Genomic DNA, 27700 nt, shown 5'->3' with positions numbered 1-27700 from the left:
GGAGAAGACCGTTTTCCAAGACCCTGGAGAAATACAACCAATCAGAGTATGGCTTGACAGACAAATATATGCTACTTAAAATGCGTGCGCGCACACACACGTGCACACACACACACACACACACACTCTCTTGCCTGGCTCTCTTTCCCAAACTTTTTCAGTCTGTCACTAATGCCTGCCTATTTTTGTACTTTCAGAATGAATTAATAAAATAATTTTAGCTGGTGGCGCAGTGGTTAAATGCCTGTACTGCAGCCATTCACTCAAAACCACAAGGTTGCGAGTTCAAGACCAGCAAAAGGGCCCAAGCTCAACTCAGGCTTGCATCCTTCCAAGGCCGCTAAAATGAGTACCCAGACTGTTGGGGGCAAATTAGCTGACTTGCTAATTAGCTTACTTGCTGTTCACCGCTATGATCTTTGGAATAGCGGTATATAAATAAAACAAATTAATTAATTACAATCCCTCCAGTTTCATCCTGAGTAAAACAACGAAGACATCTTGCAAAACTTTTCCTATGAAATACACTTAAAACATGTTAATGATTCACCTATTTTGGGTGACAGTCTCAATGATGAGGGAGACCATTGTTTCGAACTACAATGCTTAGAATGCCTCAGCCATACTGCCAGTAGCTTTGTGTCTGGGAGATTTTAGGAATAATAATAATAATAATAATAATAATAATAATAATAAATTTCCCTACTCCATAGAGGATTACTGTATAACTCATGGATAAGTCAAGAAATTTGAGTTTAAAAAATTGACCCAAAAAACTTGGGGCGACTTATCCACAGGTCAATGCAAGTGCTGTACCTTAACTCAAAATAGGAACCATCTCCCTCTGTGACTAGATTGACAAAAGGTAAGAACTTAGTACATCCTGGGAGAACCTAAAAGAAGAACCAACCCCCTCTATTCTCTCCACTGTGGTGCTGCTTCTGGCCTTTTTGAATGGTTGGACAGGAAAATAGCAGCATTCTTTGGTATCATTTTCCTTTCCTTCATTCTTTACATCCTTTGTTGCATACCTCTAAGTTTTATCCTCAACTTATACATGGGTCATATCAAAATTCCTAATTTTGGCCCCAAAATCTGCCCTTGACTTATGCATGAGGTCAACTTATAGTCGAGTATATACGGTATTCATATAAATGGGCTGCAATTTTTCAAACTGTCAAAAGAACTCTTTAGAACAAAGGACAAAAGGCAAATATTTCTAGTTCCAATTCTGGGTGATCTTTGCAAAACTAGAAAAAGTTTCTCCAATGCGTGAACCAGCCTATCCCTTAAGATCAGCCGGTGGGGGCCTCTTCTACATGTCATTGTCTTCTAAGGCACTGTTGGTGGCAATGTGCACGAAGAGCTTTGAATATGACAACACCCCCTATGCAGTTATATTCACTGCCATTTCTCTCTCTCTCTCTCTCTCTCTCTCTCTCTCTCTCTCTGTGTGTGTGTGTGTTCTGCCAACAATACAAAATGTTGCTTTTCAAACAAGCTTTTTATTTTGTTACTTAATTTAACTTCTTTATTGTTAGCTGTGGCTCTTTTGTGTTTTTTTGCTCTTGACAATGCTTTTAGTCTGGTATTTTTATTTTAATGAGGGAGTAATATTATTTTTATCCTTGGGTATTTTCAGACAGAGGATTCCTAGTGTTGTAGATCATTGTTCTTCCTTTTTAAGTTGAAGGGAGAATTCCCATTGACTGGCTCTGCTTCAGGGCATCTAATGCTTCACCAGAGTGTAGATTTCACTATGCTCCATCCATACAATGGGTAACACCATAGCAAAGTCAACAGTATTGCTCCCTCTCCCCTTTGTCAATTTTATCATGACCACAACTACCACATCTTTTGACATTCAGAATACTTCTAAGCAAACATTATGGAGTTGTGCTTCCCCCCAGCCCAGTTTAGAGAACAAAGATGTGGTGGCTGCTGACTTCCACATCAGTGTGGCAGCGAATGTGCTCCAGGTTTCATCCCAGACTTTAAAGAACCTTACCAAACTGCTTAACCTTAATTCTCAAATAGGTTCAGCCCCTTGGGACATCACCTTTATAGTGTATGCAGTTCATACACTATGAAATGCAAACAGACAAAAATGCATATAAATTAAAAATGCACACATTTTTTCTTGATGGGAGGAGAATGCATAAGATAAGTAGAATGCACAAACAAATGGATATATTAGGAAGAATGCATTAAAAGGTGGACAAATTTTCATGTGTCAAAAACCCACCCCAAGTCACACAACCTGACAGAAAACAAGGATTGGAAAAAATGTAGGTGGGATTTGGAGAAACTCAACCAATCAAGACTGAGAAATCTGCACATCCCAGATCATGATATCCTTGGGGCCCCTCTGTAAGATTCTGTGAATGATGCGCCATGATTATACAGTGAAACTCTTATGTGGAAGCATCCCTTGTGTTTCTTGTTTGCATTTCATTAGTTGTTTTGACGGACTCTTTCCTGAAGGGGAAAAGGAGGCACACACTTCAGACAGTATAAACAAACACATAATGAGTAATCTATGTCCTTCATGTCTTAAGGCTTGGGTGGCCTGGCTTTCAGAAAAAAAACAATAATTTCATTACATGTGGGTTGTCTACACAGGGCAATTAAAGTATTTTTCCACCCTATCTGCACTGCCATTCCAGGCAGGCTCAAAACAAACAATGCTTGTGTTGCTAACACTATGCAATGGCACAACATGCCAATTATCCAAAGGTTATCTCTCTCCACAGTTGTCCCTGCAGCATCGTCGCTTAACAGCTGTGCCTACACAGTCCTGAATATTATTAACAGTCTCACAATCTGAGCACAAGAGGCTGGGCTTATTTTCATCATAAACAGAGAAACTGCAGACCATAATCTGTAATGCAAACTAGTATCTCAGTAAATCACTGCAAGCATCATGACTGCCAGCTTCTTTTTTTAAATTTATTAATATTTTTAAGTTTTACAATACAAAATGTTACAGTTTCTTTATATCCAAATATGCTTTAACACTTTACTTATTTTATACTAAAAACACCTCAGTGCACCCCTTCCCCGGAGCCATTCTGCTGCCAGTTTCTAACACATTAATAAAGATGATTATGTAGAAACAGCTACATTCTTTTCCACTGTGCAGTGCAGAGCTAAGAGATGCACAAATGAAAGGCTGATACAACAACCAGAAGCAGAGTTTGAAATGAAGTATCAAAGGAGTCATGTTTACTGGGTGCTGTAGTGTTTTTATAGTAAATTTCTCATATTCCATCATGAGGATTTCCTAAATATCCTTCCCTATGAATCAAAACTATTAATAGCTCTGGGCAATCACATCTGGCTAGTCCTTGTTTTGCCAAAATGGTAGCTTTGTGCTTGGGAAGGAGCCTGTGCTAGAGACAGAGAAGAATGGGAAACTGGGCCCATAAGTGAGCTTTGGACACTGTGCAACATCATTCGCCTTAGAAACAGGGAATGCTTAACTCTGTTTGCAGCAGGGGCCAAAGTCTTTGTGCAGCTTCAATCATAACTTGCGTCTTTTAGGCCAATAGAGACATCTGATTAAACCTGAGTCTAAACAGGCTACAATGGAGGATAAAACTACATCTGTGGTGGAAAAGTCTGATTTGTAACACATAGGCAATGTGTCTTGCTTTGACCTGAAAGGAGTGCTTGTGAAGAGAAGAATAGCTCAGAGTGACCTTCCCTACCCTCTAATCACCAAATGTACAATGGTGACTGGTGGCTTCCAAGTCAGTGAAGTGATGAATCTACTCTGTTTATTTTGAACTTTAAAGTTTAAAGGAACTATCCAAATATCCTGCAAATAACACCTTTGTTAGCTCATATAAAGTTCTGTGTAAAATCCAAACTGTCACTACCTCAGTGACATGGGAGCCAATACCTATACTTGATACAAGGGTACACCTATTAACCTGCAGTAAAGTGGGCAACCATGTGGAAAGCACTGGTCAATTGTTTTTCTTGTGTCGCCCTCTGCAGTCCAAAACAGCATATCTTGGTGCACCAGAAGCAGCATCGCAAAATGTCTGGTTGTTTTTTCAGCTGTTTTCCAGTCAAAGACAGGCATTTGGGGAAACTGGGAGGAGAGCTAAAACTTCACATTTGTTAGGTGGTTTTATGACAGTTTGGTGCATTGTGGGGTGAAAAATTGCTTGAAAATCAGTCCAAAACAATCAAATTTGAAATGAAAACTCAATTTTTGGAGAGCTTGCAGGGACTGCCAGATGTTTGGAGCACACCAAAGTAGGGTTCAGGGGGCATAATTGTACCACAGGCTGCATTTTCTTCATCCCTGCCCTACAGGAAGTTTTGCCTGTCAAAACTGCTAGTGCTATACAAAACTCAAATGTAAAAATGAGCCTGCAGAAGACACAGTAGAAGAAAACTGTTAAAACTTTGCAGATATAAATTATCTAAGGGTAGGCTTTTTCCACATCCAAATCACACAGTTGCACATGAGCTAGTCTTTTCCATCCCCAGTTCTCTTGTATACTGTGATGTCATTTTTGTATTGTCATGAAGTGGCTTGGAAACCCTATGGTTCCAGAAGACAACATATGACAAAAATTTAGTTCAGATGTTTCCTAATTGCTAGGTCTGGATCAACGAAGCAAGGAACAGACAATGCAAACCAAAATAAAAGTCTTCTCCTTGGCTCTTAATTAAAACAGCTGTATGAAAATAAATACTGTCCTTGTGTGTAACTTCCTCTGTCTTTCCGTTAACCATATGTAAAGTTCACTTTTGATGCTTAGTCTCCCAGACAACAGAGCTGCTCAAAAATAGGTCCTGTTCTCTCACAGAATCATGCCACTTAATAAAGAATGAACTGGCAGGGATGGTTAAATGTTCTGACCATAACGCCATATGGACATGACCTTTCATTCACTTTGGATCAAAGCCATTAGCCCATGACTTGCTGCTTTACAATAACCACAGCCACTTGCCTCATTAAAGGAAGTAACAACAAAGACAGCCATAAATAATCAGTTTGTATATGAGCTTTTATCTTTTGCAAAGTGCTTTGTATATTTAACAAATTGGTTCATAAGCAATGACTTAACTGTTGCTCCACCATGAGTTCGGAATTCAGACAAATACACAAGGACAGAATTATGTCATCATCAGAAGGTAGACATTGAGAGATGAAGACAGAGAACCAAATACTAATACCAGAAGCATGCATCTCATTAAAAGGGAAACTATTAACTGTCAATGGTGGCACATTCCTTTAACTTAATGTGCCACTCCCCTTCAGTAAGATCTGGTCCCTCCAGATTTCAGAATAAGTAATAAACCTGTATTATGCCAGGTTTATATTTTTGAAAAACTGAGCAACATCCATTTGTTGAAAAATGCCTTTGCCTTATTCAGTTCATACAAGCCTGTTGATAAACTCTCAACCCTTGGAAGAACCTTGTAAGCTATTGATAAAGAGAAAGAAAAGACATCTTGGAGGACAAGCAAATTTCTCTTTTTTTGTGTTTGTTTTTTTTAATAAAAAAGCACACCATTACTGAGTTGGGTCAAAGCAGCAGTCCAGTATGCCAGTATATATAGATGGTTATGCAAAGGGAAGTGACAACACATGATTTCTGCTGTTGGCCCCAAGGATCTGGAAGCCACAATTATATACTTTGTGGCCATAGAAGCTACATTACTGGATATCATGGACAGCTAGCTATCACCACATAAAAGTATCTCAATTTAAAAGTAATTTACACTATGGCAATCTACAATCCATTTTATATTTCAGTTTTATAAAGAGAAAGACAGGTCTAACAATTAATTAATTGCCCAATGGTCTTCAGTTCAATTATGAGTAGTATTTTAACTTAGATTTCCCACATAAAAGTCATATAAATAAAGTACCATTGAAGCCCTTAGCAGCATATATTTCTTCAGAGTGTCAAGCCTTGATACTTGAAACTCATCCCCACTAACATTAACTGCCTTGTTGAGTCAGAAGAGGAACATGTTAGTAAGACAAAATTCAGCATCAGTAGCTGCAGCACGATGAAAGACCAAAGCCACTGGTATTAAAAGCAACACATCTCTTACCCTGTAGTAATCTGTACTATACACATCTCTTGACATCCCAAAATCACCAATCTTCACCAGCAAGTTTTCACCAACTAGGCAATTCCGAGTGGCGAGGTCACGGTGCACGAAGTGCTGTGATGCTAAGTAAACCATGCCAGCCGCAATCTGCTGGGCAATATGCAACATCTGTGACTGGGTCAGCTCAGCCAAAAGATTACCTTCTGCCATCAGAACTGCATCAGGCCCATGTGCCCTGCATTGAACACACAAACATGTAAGGAGACTCAGTGAGACATTTCCTGTAAATAAGAAACACCCTTAATAGCCAAAACACACAACCACACTTAAGAACAATAAAAGATCTCAGTGAAAAATGAAGATCCAAGCACATAAAATACTTGTTCTGAGGGCTGCTTAGACTGTCTGTTTCTCTTGGAATGTGTGTCTTTGCATCCATAGTTCTTTCTCAGATTAAGGATTCCAGATGCAGAGTGATGGCATCTGGATTAACAAACCTTGGTATCAACAAATGGAAAGTACTTTTGGTCTCTGCTGTTGTTAACTAGCCATGGACAGGTTTGATGGTAAACAGGTCTAGTTCTAGTTCAGCAGTGGCAAACATGTGGCTTTCTATATATTGCTGGATATCAAGTCCCATCTACTTTAGTCAATAGTAAGGACTAATAGGAGCTGCAATCCCACAAACTCTTCCTATCCCATACTAGCTTGCCTAGTACCTTCATACAGCTACCTTAGGCTTGTGGGGGTGGGGATGAAATGTAAATGTAAGAAATCATTCACATTGTGAAACGGTATCATGAGATGTGCTTTCATTTTTTTCCTTTTATGTGATGTGTTGCAAGTGATGTAAATATACATTTGATGCCATTCACCATCCTTACACAGAAAAAAAACTGAGATCTGTAAATTTGCTTTGTTTACTTCAGGTCCTGTTTGAATGATTCTACCACTGTCTGCAACCTCTGCCAAACTACAAAACAGTTCAAAAGAGAGGGCAGCAATAACAGCGTACTTGCCAACATAATGAAAGCAAAGTAGGAAAGGCCATTGACTTCCATTTGTCCTAAACTGACTTTGAAAAATGAGCATTCTTTAAGATAAAACAGGTCTCTGCTCACAATTAGGGAATAATCCTTACTGCAAGGCACAGAATAAATTCTGCAAGCTCTCTGATAATGGAATGATTTTCACCAGTGGAATGGCAAACACTAAGGTGCCAAGGCTACTTTTGCTACTCTTAACAATGGGCTGTTGGCTTGCAGGACAGTTATAGCTTTTCTGACTGGGAGGAATGTGCCAGATAACTTGGCTTCTGTCCTTTCTTGACAAATTGCAGGACCCAAGACAACAGGAGGAAAGAATGATAAGGATGGAATGTATCCATCCTAGTTTTCTCACTTTGACAATAACAGAACTTCAGGGCATTGCTGGTTAGTAAAAGCAAATGCAGAAGTCAAAAGAGTGGATTTTGTGATATAACCTCTGATTTGGGAGCACCAGATAGGTATTTCTTCAACATTTTAAATCTTAGCTCCATGGAAACTAGAAACATATTGACAAAATAAAAGTTGACTCTGATTTGGAAATGAATATGGAACTTCTCAGGATTTTGAAAAGGGGCAATGGCTGAAAGTTGAAACCTTGCGATAAGTAGTGGAATCACAGGGCTGGATTGCTATCACCTGGAAGCCATCCAGCCCCTCCTTTTGAAGTGCTTTACCTATGCCTAGATAAATATGTGGAAAAGTATATGGTTGTGCAAATCCTAAAGATGTGTGTCACTGCTGTAAAAAAAAGAAAAGAAAAGAATGTGCCCATTTAATTACAGTAGAACTTTGTTCAGTCATTCCAGTCATCTTTCTATCCAGTCACTTCCTGCACTCCTACTGATTGCAGCATCAAATACACTTTTATGCAACTATGCATCTGGAATAGATATAGTATCTGTTCCTTGAGAAATGTCCCATTTGACTGTGTTGGAACAGCCAGAAAAATATACATAGTATTGCTGCATTATTTCTGGAGTCAGTGCACGCTGTCATACTTTAGTTGGCATGCAAAATCCACTTTATGCTGGTATATGTCTTTTTTTGGTTGTTGCAGAAGTTGGTATTCTCTTCCTCCTTCCCCAACAACCAAAGACACCCCCCTCCCAGATGTATCACTGAATCACCGCACCTACAAAGCTGACACCCGGTGGTGGTGAGGAACTGGAGAAGTAACTGGCTAGTGTCCATAGCCAGACGCAAAATGATTACATCATCTGCTGAGAGCTTCTGAGGCTCCTGGCAAATATCAATGGATAATGTAAACATTCTGCATCTGACTACAAGGACATAGCCAGACACTTTGCCAAACTTCACTTCTACCACCCATGGAATGGCAGAGGGAAGCCTGCAGCATCTCAGCAGAAAATCATGGAGGTGTTGAATGTCCAGCTATAGTCCAGCTGCACATACAAAATTATTACACTACACTGTGCTATACAGAATCTTGGCCATGGGCTTAAAGCAATTTTTGCCCTCTTGGCATCCTCCTGATCTGTTGAACTACAACGTCCATAATCCAATACATCTGGAGAACAGCACATTGTGTAAAGCTTTGGTAAATAAATTACTAGGCATCATCCAGTAAATTCTTATTTTCATTTAAACATGAACTTTTGGTGGCTTAGGGCATCTAGAGTATTGGTGTTCTTTATTCATGATTGTCCAATTTCTTTTTACTAGATAAAACAACTGTATATGATAGCACTGTCTCTTATATGGCTTTGGGGCATACCTATCTTTCCTTCAGTCTGTATGGTAGGCACTGTTCAAGAAGGTTTCCTGACCTTCAAATCCTGGCCTGAAATTTGAAGCTGTTCTGCAAAGATCAAATGCTGAAGGACACATTGCAGGGTGGGGTGGTGAGAGGTTTAGGCTGCAAAGATTTACTTTCTCTTGTTGGCCTTGGGGGGCGCTGCAGGGTAAGAAATAAGTGTTCCTTTAGCTCCTTATTATGTACTGTCTTTTATCTACATCATAAGCTGCGTCAAATGGCAGAAGAATGCCACATTTCAATTCAGGTTAGAAAGACTTTGTTGTTGTTGTTGTTGTTGTTGTTGTTGTTGTTGTTAAGTAATCCTATATTCTATACACAAGAAACAGCATTTTTAACAGCAGCAACATGTATTGCTCTAGCATTGTTCCAAATCAAAATGCAAGAGACAAAAAACACCACCATTCCTATAAATGAACTAGCTTCAAATGCTATTAAATGGGTGCAATTATTATTAATTTTTAATGCATGCATTCAATTGTGGGAGGCTGTCCCTTTCCACAAATTCACAGAGGATCTATTAGTAGAATCTGTCTATGAATACTATAGATATCTTTTTAAGGCAGCAGTTCTGCACTTAGACCCTTGGAACATTATGGGATTTACTCTCAGGTAAGCACCATCCCGCAAGCACAGTCTTCTCTCTGTAGAAATGATGCAAGATTTTGAGGATCAAAGGCTACACTGTGTAACATAGGTGTGCATTATTGCCCAGAGATTGCAGTGTAGGCAGTGTAATATTCTACAAGGGCTTCTTGAAAAACGAAGCATAGAAAGAGTCCAGTGTATGGATATGTTTGTGGCATTTCCTACCAGATAACAAATGTACAGTGAATGTGACAGCTAGAGGATATGAAGTCTTGAAGTCCTGTCCTGCTACCTACCTGAATTCACACAGTCTTGTGTGTCTACAAACTATACAAAATTTACTAGAGACTGAGCTACACTACTACATCTTTTGCATGCTCCTTTGATATTTTTTTAAAAGGTCCAAAATTGTAGTGTTTACTTTCCATACATGTGATTTGCTTTGGTTTTGTCCTATATCCTCCACGGTTATAGGACACCCCCCCCCCTCAAGTTGGATTCCACCTGTGGACTAAAAAAGGCTCCCCATAATAAAAGCATCGGGCCTATACCCAACATTGTGCTACTACACATCTGCTACTACAACTGATCATTTCCCCCTCTTCCTCTGCATCCCCAAACCAGGTTCCTTGGCCCAGTCATAACTGGTTTTGTGGCTGGATGACGGGATATGAGGGGAAAGGAATTATCTCCTTTTTGATTCTTTGTAAAGAAGGAGTTCTGTCAGCAAAAGCACCCCACTGCAACATGATATCAATGTTTAAGCTTTAAAATTCTATTGCAGTTGTGCAGCAAATTAACACAACCACTGACTCTGGTGGTGAATCTCACTGTTGTATATAATCAGAAGGTCTTTCATGAAATTTACCTTAGGAATTTGTTGAGGTCCCCATGCTTCATGTATTCAAAGACCATGATGAGAGGATCTCCTTCCACGCATACTCCATAAAACTTCACAATGTGGTCGTGCTGTAAATTAGTTAGTAGTTCCGCCTCTCGATGAAAGTCTTTGCGAGCATTGTCACTAGCATCTTTTAGTGTCTACAAAGGAATGAATCCAGAAAAATGCAGAGAAATCAGGGAGAATCATATGGTTGAAGGATATTGGCTCATAAATATACGCTTTGGTCCTTTTACTGCAGTAGTTACTGCCATCATAGATAATCAAAGCTTTTGAATATATTATACAGTCATAAGCATTTGATACCTCTTTGACTGTTATAGCTCCATTGTATAGAGTTTGGGGATCTGTAGTTAGTTGAATTCAGACGGTTTGCTAAATATTCTCTATCACATTTTTGTCAGCTACCATCTTTCCTGCAAACATAACAATGCCTTGGAATAACACTAGGTGGAGGCATTCTGAGGATGAAACATGGTTTTTCGGACAATTGTTCTACTTGTACCTTGCAGCAGCAGCAAAAGCACCACCACCAATAGTACACTGCTATCACAACAACAGCAGAAACAACAATAACATAAGAACAGCAACAGAAACGCTCTTGCTGACCCCTCTAGCAATGAGCCTTATTCCCAAGAAATCGTTAGAAAATCTCTTCTCTTCCTTGGAAAATACTCAGCAAAAGAATGCCCACCTTTGGTCATTTCAGTAACTCAGAAACAGGATGGAAAATTTTGGGAGGCCACGTCCACTCAGCTCTCCCTCCCACATCTCATTCCTTTAGTGAACTAACAGTGGCCCTGCATATCATTTAAATCCCAGTTCAGTCCTTATGCACAGGAGCTATTTCCAGAATGGCTATACACAAATCAAACTCCTGCCAAACAAACTGAAGGTAAAAATAATGCAAGTTAAAGTTCCCTCTCCTAAACAGGTAAACAGTGGTAGCTGTCTCTCTGTGTGTGCAAGTGTGGATGTATTGGTCCTCTTTCTATACAACACCAGATATTTTCATTACCTTTACTTCCTGAGTTATTTCTCAATGGAAAGTAAGAATATTTGTCATTCTCTCCTCCCTATCTCTCTATCCTGCACTACATTTTGAGTTTTTGCCTTCCCACGGGGCACAATAACAGCTATTTTTTAACATGCACGCACAATGTCTCTCAAGGTTGCCCAGCAACCCAAAAGAAGGCATGTCAAAGATCCAATGAATGAAAAGAAATAGTGACAACACTTGAACAATAAGTGAGATGATGTTCCCTTCTGGGAGAAACTTGCTCTGAAACTTCCTTGCCAAAAATCTTTCTGAAATTGGCATATTAGGGACAACATGCACATCTCACCCCGGGTTTTTAATGTTGTGCGACACAAATTTTAATGGCTGGTATTTTAACATGCTATATTTTAATTTATAACTGTTTTAACTCTTAAAATGGTTTAATTGTTTTTTGAATTTTATATTTACATATTTTAAATATTGTTGTTCTGTTTTTAAATTGTATTGTTTTATACTTGAGCCCCTATATTGGGAGAAAAGTGGGATATAAGAAAATGAAATAATAAATAAATACCAAAGAGTCCAACTACATACATTGGATCTTTTGTAGGAAAGGAAGAAGGAGGAACAACTCCTAAATTTACAGTCCTATAGTATACATATTTACTCAGAATTAAGCCTCCCTTTTCTATGATTGACAAATCTGCCAATTTTGGTTTCACTCATTTTCTCATTTTCCTAGATGCAAGTTCTTTTATACCTTTTCTGTATCAGTGCTAGTTTTTTTCAAGTTGCTGCAAAAATTCATAAATATAGTATATTTGGTATGCATTTCTCCAGAATATATGTAGTATAAGCACAATTTTGACTAATGTGTGCATTTCTGCAAGCAATTTCGCAATTTTACCCCAAATACATTTTTGTAAGTTGTTTTGATGAATATACAAAATTTCACTAACACATGCATTCTGTCTGTATTTTTGGTAGGAGAATTGCAGTAAAAATTTCCAAAACATCAATATTGATACATAAATGCATTTTTGGCTTGCATACTTTTGAAAACTGTGAATCAGGTAAGACTGTACTAAAATGGAAAATGAATGAATTTCCCTTTCATCCCTGTTTCCATCAGGACATACTCCTTGGTAAATATGCACAGGATTGCACCCTGTCTCTGTGTATGCATTGTGTGTGTGAAAGAGACCAGTTTCTTCTTGTATTATTTGTGCTCTTACATTTCATCTCTATATCAAGGTGACAATTAGAATGTTAACAACAAAGTAACTTTGAGTGAGAGATAAAGCTTAACTACAAAGTGAGAGTTCCAGATCTGTCAAATCGTATGCACTGTAGTCCTTCTCATGCCTTCAAATTACATTCACTGAAGTTGTGGGTGTGGGTGAGAGGGAGAATTAATATTACACAAACTGCTTCTGTCCACATCTTCTTTGTGGTCATAAAAGGAGCCCTACACACAGCTCAGTGTAAGTGCATAGTCTCTTCCACTTAACTGGGAACTTCTGTAAAGTGGGTCTCTAATCTCATGAACAGCTAGACTCGTACATACACAGGGTTTTGTTTACGCTTTCTGCTGAACACACCAGATTGTTGCCAAGGTTAGCAAATGCAGTCCTATAGCACTGTTGTGAATATAGCTTGTGACAAAACCTTATTCAAGCATTTTCTTTTAGGATGAGATTTGCACACAAGTAGGGAAGGAACCATTTTATCACAATAATCAGAGAGACATGGCCCCTTTACCTTCACTGCAACTAAGATCTTATCTTGCTCAGGACACAGATTATAACATTCTGCCAGGAAGACTTTCCCAAAGGCACCTTCTCCCAGCTCCCTCTTGAGAACAATATTATGTCGCTTGATGTGCTGGACAACTGTAAAATAAAGGTAAAGTGAGGATTAGCAATGAATTTCTGGAAGCAGTCAGGAGTTAACAATGTAGAACAGGACTTGCTGCACTATAGAGGATGAGAAACCTTTGACTCTCCAGATGTTGGGCTCCAACCTCCATCAACCTCAGCCAGCATGACAAGTGCTGAGAGATTTTGGGAGCTATAATCCAGCACCATCGGGACAGCTTCATATTCACCACTCCAACGATACTGGCTTGAGCATCCCTCTCCTCAAACTGTGCCTGTGTTTCCATTTAACTACATCATACTGAGAATTAGGACAGGCAGTTCTTCCTCCTCTCATAGAGATGGTGGGAAGGGTCGTGCACAGTGAATGATCCTCTGCCATTTGTCTGTTTGCAGAACAGACAAAATACCCATTAAGGGCCAAGACCTATATATGGCACACACTGCTTGAGGGGGAAACAAATAATAACAGTGGCATCTGTTAATCTCTCTCTCTTATTTTTTTAAAGATTGAGTTGTAACTCTAAAAACAGCCAAAAGCTGTGATGAAAAAAAAGTGTGAACAGATATCCAGACAGTTCAGTACAATGCATGATATAACAATGAGAAAAGGCAAGAGAAGCCCAGGGCAGAGAATGAAATGAGTTTACTATCCAAGTGAACTAAGACATTACACTCTCACAACAATTTGATACTGCTTTAACTGTGATGGCTCTATCCTGTAATTTGTGTTTAGCAGAATACTTAGAATTTTCTGTTCAAGAGCTCTGGTCCACTCTGCCAAACTACAGCAGACAACTCCAAATGCCTCACCAAGCTACAAAATCCAGGATTCCACAGAATGGAACCATGCCAGCTAAAGCATGAAACTACAAGATGGATAAAGTATGGATGAAGGCATGACTGTTAAATTATGGAATTAGTATAATAATGCAGTGTAGTCACACTCTGTGTTCACTTGAGTTGCTGAACCTCAAAATTCAAGTCTTCTTGTTATGTGCCTTCAAATAATTTCCAATTTATAGTGAGCTTAAGGCAGACCTGTCACAGGATTTTCTAGGGCTTAGAATGTGTGACTCACTCAAGGACACCTGGTGGGCTTCCATGGCCAAGCAGGGAATCAAACTCTCATCTCCCAGTGTCCCAGTCCAACACTCAAACCACTAGACCATGCTAGCTCTCTAATCTACTCTTATTCTCAGTTAAAGTAAACCTGCTGAATCGGTGGGATTCATCTGTGTGTTGATTGACAATTCAACAATGGATTCAGTAGGTCTACTCTAACTGGGACTAAACAGTAAGATTCAGGACAGTGACAGTACTTTCTTCTGCTTTCAAACAAATTGCAAGTTGAGGAAAGTGAGAGGAAATACACAAGGAATCATGTAATTGGAATGGGGCAGAAGGAACAGCATGGCTAACCTCCTGCTTTGGGACAGACTGTTCTGCACTTAAAGAATCTCTGACATGTGTCTAGCTAACTTTTTATTAAAAATTATAGATGAATGGGTCCCGGCAGTCTTTCCAGAAAGCTAGCTTATCTCACTACCAAACTGTATTTCATGTCTAGAGTAATGAACACCCTTATCTCCTGAAGCACCCTGGCTGTGGAATAGTTTCCCTGTCAAGGCTTGATTGGCCCCAATACTGGAGTAATTCTGGTGCCAGGATGTACAAATCCCAGAATTCCATAGCATTGAGCCATGGCAGTTAAAGCAGTGTCAAATTGTATTAATTCTGCAGTGTAGATGCAGCCCAATACTGAAGCTGACATATATTTCTAAAGTCATTAGCTACACTGTCATGATTGCTCTGCCCCACATACTGCCCCATATATTCTACCTATAAGCCTAGATGATTCTACTGATCTGTATCATACAAATGGTGAAGCAAAACCTAGAGGCGCATTTAACAGAATCCATAGAAAAAACAACAGACACATCTCAACATGCTCAGAAGATGGGTCGTTTAGAATTTATAGGAATTGGGGCTTTTGGAAAAACTAATAAACAGACCATCTTTTGAGCATCTTGAAACATGTCTCTTGTTTCATATAAACGGAGACCTAGGGGCCTCATATAAGCAAAATGATCAAGATCTTGCTGTGTACAGATAGTGATAGGGGAGAGAGCTCATGTTAATTACTATATTATTTGTGAGCTCACCATGCAGTATTGTGCATGTGTCTGTATATAACTTTAATATTCCTCAGTTAATGAAATACTGTAGATGTGTTCCTATGATTACTTAAGAAAAACTTTGGTACCAGAGGAAGAGATAACATGGAAAGAACAGGGATAGGTTCCTATACCACAAAAAAACAAGAGCAGCTTGAACATGTTTCAGCAGACTTTATTGAAAACTAAAGATATGCACAAGTGAAATGAAACAACCAGGTCAGGTAAGCATTGCACAAGCAAACAAAAACATTTTGAATATCTAGAAACCACTTCAAGACTTCTTCCAAAAGGCATCCACAGATTGTTGTCCCCCCCCCCCCACTTTTTCACCATCCTACAGTTTTCTAATGATTTCCATTTTAGTGGCCAAACTTATAGATTCATTCTTTAAAAAGCATGGTGCTAACTGGTAAGATTAATCTACTTCCCCCACACTTTCTCTCTCTTTTGCTGTTCACATATGCTCAGTAAGGGATTCTAAAGGCAGCTGCTGTTTACCTTGCCTTTAGAAGGAGGCCCACATGGCTATAGTTGGATTGGACAGAGCAGAAACATGTTCTTTCCCTGCTCAAGCTTTACTTGATTTGTTTACTACAGACATGCTTCTGCAATCCGGCACTAAAAATTTTGTGCTTCTCCAGCCCTCCTTCACCATCCTCCTAATGCTGATGCTACTAAAAAAAACTTTCTATCTAGATAAGAGGACAAAGAGGAAAGGGGGAGGGGGGTTGGAGGCATAAAAAAAACCTTTGCAAAAACAATCCTCTTTCTCAGAGGCTTTATCTCATGTATGCCTGTACTGATTTACATCAACAAATTTCACCTATGTTATCCTCAGAAAGAAATCCAGAAATGTCAGTAAAGAGAGGGTGTTTTGCATTTGTCTTGCTTCATCGTAAATGAAACTGATCACAGTTGGATTAGAACTGGTTTCAAATGGGAACAATGGTCATATAACCCGATCAGCAATTCGCTTTAAAACATAGTGGGAATGTGGTCCAGGTATCTAAGAAGCACAGAAACATTAAATGTGATAAAACCAACATCCAAATATACTCCAGCTCCCAAACCCTAATCAAAACACTGCAAATAATGTTATAGCAGCAGAGAATAAAATGATTCAAGTAGGATGCAAAAAAATGAACACAGAAGACCATAATTTTTGAAAACATTGCTGAATGATAGTTACCAGGATTCTTCCCTTGAAGTCATGACAGTTTAACTGGTATAAAACCAATATAAGTATGCTGTGTAGACAGGTGGTAATGTTCCTTACAAAACAGGGGTGAACATTTGTTGATGTGAAACTAGCTGTGGTGATGTGACAATTTCAACGTTGAATTCGAGCTAACATCACCAGCAGCTTATCTGCAACAGCTATATTATGGAAAAAATATGGAAACTACTGAGCTTCTCTGTAGTTGCCAAATGTAGTGATGGCTACCAATTTACACTGCTTTATTAGGCAAATTAATGGCAGATAAAGCTATCAGTGGCTGCTACTCATGAGGCCAATGAAAAGCGAGGGTGCCACAGGAATGGGTTGTTGTCCACAGCACTGCCTACTTGTAAGCGTATAAGCTTCTGCTTGACCATGACAGGGAAACAGGAAAGCTGGAGCCCTAAGCCATTGGTTTGTTTCAGTGGGGCTTTTTTTACATGCTTGTGTCAATAGACTGGAAACTACAGAACTGAGGTGGTTGACACTGCAGTTAAAAGGGTGTGTGTCTTAACTTGAAAAGGTTTGGAGGGAAGCATACATTTATTTCCAAAGGGGATCAAGGTTGTCAGCCATCATCCTGGGATGTCTCTGATCACCAGAACTGAATGAGTGCTGCAGAAAACAATTCTGAACGCTGATGCTTCAAGAAATGAATTAAAAGGAGGAAAATACTGGAAAACAGACCATGTTTATCTCTTGTCACATCAATTTTTTAAAATTTCTTTGCCAGCTGTTCTCCTTTATCACATTGCAAAAAAAACAAAACAAAAGCAAAAACTGGAACGACTGGGGAAATTTCAAATAATCCAGGAAGATAAAGTATGTTCTCTTTTAATTAAATCCAACCTACTCAGTGGCTCTCTTCACTTGCTCCTCTTAAATTAAACTGCCAGTTACTCTGTCTTTTTCATTCAACAGCCAGGATAAAGAAGATATTTCATTCTAGCAAATATGATTTACACTCTTGCTCTGAGGTAAAAAGGGAAGAGGAGAAATAAGACAAAATGGAGCAATATTGCAAACAGAGCTCATGCAGCTGTCTGCCAAAGAACTGGCTGTTGATAGACTTAAATCTTAGTTCTTCAATATTTTCTAATAGAGATCAATGATTCATACTAGACCAGACTCACATTTTGACTTCTATGGATACTTAGTTTTTAGTGGGTCTCTTGGGCTATGCGGTCATGTTCTGGAAGAGTTTATTCCTGACATTTTCCCAGCATCTGTGGCTAGCATCTCTGAAGATACTAACCACAGATACTGGCAAAACATCAGGAATAAACTCTTCCAAGACATGGCCGCATAGCTCAAAAGACCCACAAAGGCCACCTTTTCCCAGCATCTGTGGCTGGCATCTTTGAACATGCCAGCCACAGATGCTGGTGAAACATCAGGAATAAACTCTTCCAGAACATGGCCGCATAGCCTGAAAACCTACAAAAAACTATGGATGCCAGCCGTGAAAGCCTTCAACTTCACATCTATGGATACTGTTAATAACACCTAACCACAGTATTTGTTTACAGAGGTTGGAATCTACCCCCCTCCCCATGCTGGCTGGGGAATTCTGGGAACCACAGTCTGAACAAACAAACACCTTTATAACTTCTGCCTTTATAAATATGATACTATCACAAAATTAGAAGAGGTCTCTAAACTTGTGTAGTCCAACTCTTTATTGATACTGGAAATCTGTTACTACCAAATTTTTGATTGGTAGCTGTTTAGATTCTGGTTAAAATTGATAGTGGTACAATCCAATTGATGATGGTACAATCATCTTCCAATGTAATTTCCCCACTGTCAAAAAACCAGAAAATTATTCCTAATGTTATTTGAAACCCCCCTTTTGCAGGCATGGGATAATTTCAAATTGTTGATTTCAAATTGTTGATTCCTTGAGAATAACAAGATAGAAATTTGTTACAACATCAATGAACAACCCTTCAGATATTTGAAACTGGTGCTCATATGGCTAATTGTCTCTTCTCTAGGCTGAACATACATAGGTTTCTTCAATGTTTCCTGATAGCTCTTAGTTTCCAATACCCCATTTCTAACTTTGGGCAATTTCTAGTTTGTCAATATCCTTCTTAAACTGCAGTGGCCAAAACTGAATACCGTACTCCAGGTGAGGTCTGACCTAAGCTAGCTAAACAGGACTATTGCAACTTGGTCAGTATACTTCTCTTGAGGCAACCTAGAACTCCACTATTGTTTTTCTAAGCTGTTATATCATGCTACAGTCTTCTGCTTAACTTGTAGTCTATTACAACTAGTACTTAGAATTCTTTTTACATATATGGCTGCCAAGTCAAGAGTTACCTGTTCTGTAATTGTGTAACTGTTTCTTCCTTTTTAAATGCAGAACTTTACATTTGGGTCTGGTTAAATCTATGTGGTTAGTTCTGCAATTACTTCAATTGACAGGTGGAACCTAAAAAGGAGAGGTGATGAGGATGAGGATTTTCCTCCCTACCTCTTTTTTATTGGCATCCCTTTATATCTTTGGGCTACGGAAAGGCTAAATTCATATGTTGAACTTAGTGCGAAAGGTTAAGCTTGTAGTCCCATGCATTTCAACTATGCCTTCAGTAAGCCTTGTTGAACTTACTGAACATAGGATCCACTTCTATGAAAGATTAAGCTGCCTTATACATCAATCCATCTAGCCCTATATTGTTGGTTCAGATCCATGTGATTACCCAATGTTCAGACAAGCTACTTTTCCTGTACCTACTGCTGGGAATCCTTTAGCTAGAGAGGCTAAAAATTGACCATCACTTGTGTAAAGCAGCCAGGGCTGATAATGAAGCCAGGGTTTACAGGATCGAAGGTCCAGAGATTTAGAAGTAGCAGGGATGATTATGTTGGCTGGCATCTCCTTTGGATTTCCCTGTTATCTCTGAGCTTAGATGCACTATGTGAACACTGATTTTCTAAACAATAATTTGCTGTTACAATGCATAGTTTTGGGATAGCTTGGTTCTGATTAGGCAATTAAGATCTACTGGGGATGAGAACTGCCAGGACTGTGTATGAATGTAGATCAACACAGCTGCCGACATTTTCCTAGTCTCTTGGGGACTATCATGCTGAGTGCTTGCACTTCAGAATATACCACTGCCTTGCTGTTGACCTTGGAATCTTCTACATCAGCTCTGTCAGCAGGCTGTGACCCATTTGAAGTAGATAACATAGGACTCCAAATGCTGCAGATGCCAGGCATTTTGCCTTGCTACTGAGAGCAAGCCTTGCAGAAAGAAGGAATACACTCCAGCTGATGGGTGATATTCAGTCATGTGAATCAGGGCAAGAAACTACCTGAATTGCACCACAGAGGTTACCTAATTCATAAGGCCCTTTGATATAATTTAGGGCCAAGAGCAAGACAAAAAAGACATTGGCTATGATTCTTTGGTGCTGCCTGTACCTAAGCAACCATTTTCTTTATCCTACTGTCTGAATCTCACTCTCTTTTTCACTACGTTGATAATTACAACATTCTATGCCAGGCAGCTGTCACTAAAGGAACAAGAGCTGCCCAAACACTTCCGCAGTACAATTGCAGCAAGTTTATTGGCCAGTTTATCACACTATAATGAACTTGTTCACAACCCTCCCTCTATTGAATGGGAAGCAAAGGAAGATGGGCTTGGACATTTTGTTCTGATACAACTGAAAGAAGAGGAAACAATTAGGAGAATTTGTATCCACAGGCCCCCCCCCCCCCCCCCAATACACATAGCACCACTGTTGCTTAAAAAGTGGGCACCAGGCAAACATCCAAGGCTGGTTAGTATTCAGAAAAGGGCATGGGTCCAATCTTCCGGCAGATGCAAGACTTTGCTGAATGAGGGCATGCGTGGACAAAGAGCAATTAAAAATACACACAGAGAGGAAGAGAAAGGTCAGGCATGCTTGAATAAGCTTTATTGAGCCTTGACTCAATTAGCCGAATGAACTTGACCTTAAGACAGTAGGCTCCAAACTCTGAAGTTCTAAATCTACTCTACCTTTGTTTATTTGAACACATTTTCAAAAATTTTGCTCTTCCTTACAGGCTCCTAGAGTAGTGGACACAATCCCACCCCTTTTCTCTTAAAAAAAAAAGTGGCAGTGATTTGCACAAACCTCCTGAAGGTTTGTGGCCATTAGACAATTAGGCATATAGACATTTGTGAGTTTTACTTTGTCTGACAATCTTGGTGTTTTTGTTGTTGTTTTAAATAATCTTGAAATCTTTATGATTTCTGCAGAAATCTGGGGATTTGGAGAAGTTCATATGAAAAATGAAACAAGCAGATTTCCAAACCATCTGCACTGGCTAAATTTCATAGATACCAGTGTTCCCATTATTGGGAGAAGCATGTTGTAACTGCTTGCCAAGTAGCTGTTAAGAAGCCTGTCAAAAAAAGGGAGAGATGCCAACAACTTCAATTCAGCACCATGAACATAGAGGAATAAACAAGGATTCAAAACTAGACTTGTAAGAATTAAGTACTAAAAGCTCTGGACTGAGATGAGTAAATTGGTCAGTTTGGTTTTAACTCACACTCAGATAGAGGCCTGTTACAGACTGCCAAAATAAAGCTGCTTCAGGTCTCTTTGGAGGTATGCTATTTAAATGATGCATGGGTCCTAAGAGTCTGGAGGTCGCGCCAAAGCCACCCTCCATTCCTAAGCACTGGAGTGCAGCTTTGGTGCAGCTTCCAGATTTTTAGGATGCATGCATCATTTAAACAGCATACCTCCAAAGAGACCCGAAGCAGCTTTATTTTGGCAGTCTGTAACGAATCTCCATGTTCTTTCTACTGGATATTTTTAATACATTTGCAAATTTTGAAAAATTCTTAACAAACAATATATGCAACAATATATCTCATCCATCCCTAGTGGGGATGGATCCTTCTCAATCTAAATCCAATCCCATAGCCATTTTGCCCAGAGTTTTGAAGTAACAAATTATAATCAACATTAATACCTGCACCAAATTACTTTGAGGAAAACATGATTTAATGAAGTTGTCTGGCATTCTTTTGTGGACCTATGTCTTCATATGTGGACTTGTGTTTTCAGAAATTAGAACTGGGAAGTTCTATAATGTCCCTATCTAGTACAGGGCTATTGTCACATTACTAGGTAAGGAAACCAACAAAATGATCAACATGCATTTGAACTGATGCACATTAAGACTGTTGCATATTGGTCCCCCTGTGCACTGGGGTATCAACTAGGGAGAGCCAGTGGGCACTACAATACTCTTGGCAGTCTTCCATTAAGCAACTTTGCAATTCATTAACTTTCTTAGAGCCTCTGCTATGTAGCTAAGTATGTATAAAGTTTCAAAACATAGACAATGATAGAGGATTTTGGCCATTATATTTCAAAAATAATGCAACAAGTGAGGTCAAAGTCACCCCCTTTCATAGCTGTCCCATGGGCCCAGAAGGGCCTGTCCCACTCATGAGCATTTTATAAAAGATGTCATCAGAAATCATGTTTACCTACCTCTCTTAGTATCTTCAGCTGCATCTGATTAATCTATTAAAAGCCATCAGGATTGACTAAAATGTCCCTGAAAGCTAAATTTTATGGTCTCAATTCAACATCACCTTATGCTACACTGATCCATATACCACCTTCCACAACTTACTTTAAAGCACTGAAGCCATCACACACAGGCTTTCCATGCTTCAATGTGAGCAGGCAGGATTGGAGAAGGTCTTGCCATGCTGCACATAGCCAGACACACAATGATATCAGTGCTGAGATTCACGGGGGTCTTCCAGAGGTCTCAGCGCTTCTATAATATTCTGTATCCAGCTTGAGAGAGGGAAATGACAGATGCTTCTCCAGTTCTACCTGCTCACCTTGAAGCACCTTGAATATGTATGAGGCATATTCAGGGCTTTGAAGTCAATTAGGAGGGGTCACTCAGTGCTGCATGATGCAGACGAGAATATCAACCCCTGCGGCTCCTGAAAAAGACATTCACACAAATAAAGGACACTTAATTGAGGTTGTCCCCATCTAAATTCCAGCCTTTACAAACCATCTTCTGCCCATCATGAATCCACTACGGCTAATTTTTAATGTTTTTGTTGATTTTCAATAAACTGCCCTATATTCTATAAGCTCTTGTTGTTCAAGATTGCCAGGATATACTAAGATATATCAAGACATACAAAGTATATTCTAGTATACTTTCTGCATAAATGAGAATCATAGATGTAGCATGTATGAATGTTTATGCAGAATGAATATACAGTTTGAGTCTCTTTTATCTCGAATTCCAAAATCCAAAATACTCCAAAATTCCAAATTGTCCACATGGATGGCTGAGATAGTGGGCCCGAACAGATAGACCAAAATAAAGCTGCTTTGGGTCACTTTGGAGGTATGCTATTTAAATGATGCATGCGTCCTATGAGGCCTCTTAAGATGTGTGTGTCATTTAAACAGCATACCTCCAAAGTGACCCAAAGCAGCTTTATTTTGGCCTGTCTGTTCAGGTCCAGTGACACCTTTGCTTTTTGATGGTTCAGTGTTCACAAAATTTGTTTCATAAATTAAAAATATTATGTTTAAAATTACCTCAGACTCTCTCTCTCTCTCTCTCTCTCTATATATATATATATATATATATATATATATATATAAACATTCCAAAATAATAATAATATTTTTAAAAATCCAAATTCCCAAACACATCTGGTCCCGAGCATTTCGGACAAGTGATACTCAACCTGTACTATACGAGCGGCCATCATAAAATCTGGGTCTGGAAACCATGCCCTATGAGGAATGACTTAGGGAGCTGGGAATGTTTAGCCTGGAGAAGAGAAGGTTAAAAGGTGATAAGATAGCCCTGTTTAAGTATTTGAAAGGATGTTATATTGAGGAGGGAGCAAGTTTGTTTTCTGCTGCTCCAGAGACTAGGATCTGGAACAATGGATACAAATGGCAGGAAAAGTGATTCCACCTCAACATTAGGAGGAACTTCCTAACAGTAAGGGCTGTTTGACAGTGGAACAAACTCCCTCGGAATGTGGTGGAGTCTCCTTCTTTGGAGGTCTTCAAACAGAGGCTGGCCATCTGTTGGAGATGCTTTGATTTAGGTTTCCTGCATGGCAGGGGGTTGGACTGGATGGCCCTAGTGGTCTCTTCCAACTCTATGATTCTATGATTCTATGTATATACACCATCTTTCCTCCAGATATAGGGCTGCCATAATTGTCCACTTTTACCAGGGACAAAATGTAGGACAAATTCAAGACCAAACTGTAGGGCAACTGCAGGACAAAACTCAGCTCAAAATGTAGGACATTTAAGGTCCACCATTTTTCTTCAATGTCCTACATTTTGGGCTGAGTTTTGTCCTGCAGTTGTCCTACAGTTTGGTCTTGAATTTGTTCCACATTTTGTCCCTGGTAAAAGTGGACAATTATGGCAACCCTATCCAGATACCTCATTTATTACACCTTTCTCCACATTCTTATCCTTACAACAACCCTGAGACTGAACATGGTGAAGATGAGGGTCATATATGCTGTCTTCAGCCCACTGGAGGAAATGAGGATTAGATATGTTGCCAATGAATGAAAAAGTAAAATGTGTTTCTGGGGCTAGCACCAATCCAGCATTTCAATTTAAAGACATGATCCAGACTGAATCTGAATGAGTCTGAATTGATCTCATCCAAATTAGGTCCAGATCCAAATTGCTGAAATGAGCTTTGAACTGGATTAGATGGCCCATGAGCATCCCTAGTCTGAGCAGGATCTTTTCTGTGCTTTGGGGAGTGTCCATGCAGTGAGCCATGGTCTGATAGACAGCTGTATAAATTTTGGCAGGGCAATTTTTTCTAAAGGTGTATGAATTGTGGAAAGCACAAAGGAGAGTTGCATGCACCACAAGCAGACTTTCAGGACTAGTGTTTTTTCAACCAAGAACAAACAAACTCATCAGCTGAATAGTCCAGAAATTGCTGGTGTAATTGCTCATCTTAAACCAAGAATATTTTCAAACGATATTTCCATTATAAAGCAGGAAATGTTCACCACTGATCAGAAGGCATGAAATTGGATTCTGGTGTATATTCAAACTAAATTGTGATCATACTCCATAAAATATTGTCCACTAGAAGCCATGTGTGTGGCTGCACAAATGGTCTATGACTAGAACAGGACTTCCTGATGCTTTTGTATGCTTTGGTTTTGGCTGGAGCAGTGTCATTTTGAGGAAGGTTTTTAAATTCTTCTGCATTATTTGTTTATAGTCACCAGCCCCATCTCAAAGTTGCTGGGTTTTAAAAAATAAGGAGGTTGGGGAAGCACTGCTTTGATCTAAATCTGAGCTTTCTGCAGCCACTTTAAATTTACGGGGAACAACTGCCAGGAGATCCAATCACAATTCTACATTATCCCTGTGTTGGCTCTTAGCAAAGGAACCTGCGCTAGTTGACTAGTAGTGGTTTCTTTTCCATCTCTATTTTTATGCTAAGATTCCAAAACATATTTCCACTACAAAGTCTGTGGTTCATCCAACACACATGTTGTCTTACTGAGAAAATTCCTCAAAGTAGGTTTCATTATTTTTCTCTCAGCCAAATTACTAGATTTTGTTATCATGGAGCAACAGGGCATAGGGTTCAAAACATGAAAAGCTGGAGTGCAGCTTTGGTGTGGCTTTTGGACTCTTAGGACTCATGCATCATTGAAATACCATAGCTCCAAAGTGACTCGAAGCAGCTTTATTTTGGCCTGTCTGTAACAGGCCTGAGTTACCTCATCTGTGTGATTTGATTGTTAAGAAAGGAAGAGATAATAACAGCTAAATTTGGAACACTGGTGATTTCGTCTAAAGTTCAGGATCTGAACTTTGTAGCATCAAGGAGTTTTTAGAAGGCGAGTCAGGTTCACTTTATATACACACACATGAGAAACTTTTTACTTGGTTTGAGACTGCCAGAATAGAATAAAGACACATAACTAACAAATTAAAAATGCTGTGTGAAGGGAAGTGGCAATTCCTACAACCTGCAATATATTGAGACTTTCAAAGGAGTCATATTAGTCTGTTCCAGTGCAACAATAAAAGATGTAGCCACACAGAGATATGCACTTTTAACAGCTGCAAATACTACAGCCATTCTTTTCTTTTAAATCAGTCTGTGTCATGTTAAAGGGATGTAGCTATTCACATTGCTTCATTAGAAAAGTCCCTCTTGTTCCCATGACAAATGGCCTCTAATCTTTCATATGCTCTTGCAATTGCTTTGGTTTTCTCTAAGGGGGGATAATCCTGTGTTATCAGCATGTAGATGTTCCACTACTGATATCATTTGCCCCTCGCATATTTATCATAAGGGTCTGAGTTTTATGATCGATTACTAGCCTGATGAAATTCTTATTTTATTTTATTTTTAAATCCTTTGCCTAAACTTTGTTAAACTTCAGTAGCACTTCACATTCTTGGTCATAGAAAGTGCACTTTCTCCCAGTAACAAATTTCCCTACAGGGGAAAAAGAGGAAATTTGGGTGTGTGGAGGTATACTCTCTTGCAATTCATGCAGTGTCAGATTCATAGTTCCTGCCATGCTGGCAGATTTTGTCTACCTTTCCTTACTGCTACTGCTTGGTCCTTGAATAAGTGCAACCACTGTGGCTATGAACTTTGGATATAATATATAAATGGAGTAATGGGAAAAGGTGTGGTCAAGGGGGTTGTGATATTTATGATCGAAAAATGATTTTTTAAATAAAATTATATATCATTGCTCTATGATGCCTGAGAAATTGTCTAAGATGTATAAAAGAAATTTGAATGTATGCTGGAAATATGAAAACCAAGATGGGGCACGTTATCATATGTGATGGAAATACCACAGAGAATTTTAAAGATTAACAAACAGTTAATCTTTTTTGGGGGATTGACGGGTGATCAACTAGAAAATAGTTATGGAGGAATTCCTCAATATATAGATATATATAAGATTTTAATATTCTCAGAAATGGAAGACTAACATAATGCCTACTATGGAAGAATTGTTATTAAAAATGAATGAATTTGCAAAGCTGGATAAATTGTCTATTTTCATTAGTTAAATATAATTGGAAGTTTTATGGAGGATTGGAAACTCCTGACTGACTTTTTGAGAAATAATGAAGGTAATAAAATGGCCACTGGTTCTGAAAATTAGTATGAGTTAAGCTGACAGATGAAATTCCAAGATATAACCATGTTAGTCTGTATAATCAGTATGTAGAGAGATCTTGTAGCACCTTTGAGACTAACTGAAATAAAGAAGTTGGCAGCATGAGCTTTTGTATACTTTAGTCTACTTCCTCAGATGCATATTTATATCTATATGTATCTGAGGAAGTAGACTGAAATCTATGAAAGCTCATGCTGCCATCTTCTTTATTTCAGTTAGTCTCAAAGGTGCTACAAAATCTCTCTACATACTGATAGATGAAATGTAAGTAGTACTCTACAGAGAGAATTAAGGTTATTGTAAATACCATATTATCACACAAAAAATTGATGGTAGTCAGTCTCTGTCAGACTAAGTAGTACAGGTTCAGTACCTTTATCCAGAAATCCAAAATACTCCAAAAGCAAGAACTGTCCATATGTTTGGCTGAGATAGTAACACCTTTGCTTTCTAATGGTTCCACGTGCATAAACTTTATTTCATGGACAAAATTATTAGAAATTTTATGTATAAAATTAACTCCAAGCTATATGTATAAAGTATATATGAAAATAAATGAATTTAATATTAAGACTTTGGTCCCATTGCCAAAATATCTAATTATGAATATTCAAATAGTCAAAAAAAAATCCAAAATTGTTTTGTATTATGTTGAATGTATTTTAGTTTGTGTGCTTTTGTGAGCTTTTTAAATTTTAGTTTATGAAGAATTTTAATATAATTTTTTTTAAAGTGCAACCACCAGCATAGTGCAACAAATAGGATTGTGGCCTAAGGATCTAAGAAAATAAAAAGAACAGAAGCT

The 27700-nt window shown here is 38.8% G+C and overlaps 1 protein-coding gene across 4 annotated transcripts in view; it reads right to left on the bottom strand.

The window, feature by feature from the left end:
* Positions 1 to 27700, bottom strand: part of NTRK2 (neurotrophic receptor tyrosine kinase 2) — a 231456-nt gene that overhangs the window by 23498 nt on the left and 180258 nt on the right. For all 4 annotated transcript variants that reach the window (XM_089494558.1, XM_089494559.1, XM_089494556.1 and 1 more), the window contains 3 exons: positions 13158 to 13288; positions 10364 to 10536; positions 6085 to 6319 (listed from right to left, as the gene is read on the bottom strand). In XM_089494558.1, coding sequence (XP_089350684.1) covers positions 6085 to 6319; positions 10364 to 10536; positions 13158 to 13288 — 539 coding nt within the window. The remainder of the gene's footprint in view (positions 1 to 6084; positions 6320 to 10363; positions 10537 to 13157; positions 13289 to 27700) is intronic.

The sequence above is a fragment of the Sceloporus occidentalis genome, unplaced genomic scaffold (genome assembly GCF_023333645.1).
Source record: "Sceloporus occidentalis isolate IW3139 unplaced genomic scaffold, rSceOcc1.0.p SCAF_73, whole genome shotgun sequence".
Classification (NCBI taxonomy): Eukaryota; Metazoa; Chordata; class Lepidosauria; order Squamata; family Phrynosomatidae; genus Sceloporus; species Sceloporus occidentalis.
Note: the sequence above shows the minus strand (reverse complement) of the source record. Positions and strands in the feature narration are given on the sequence as shown.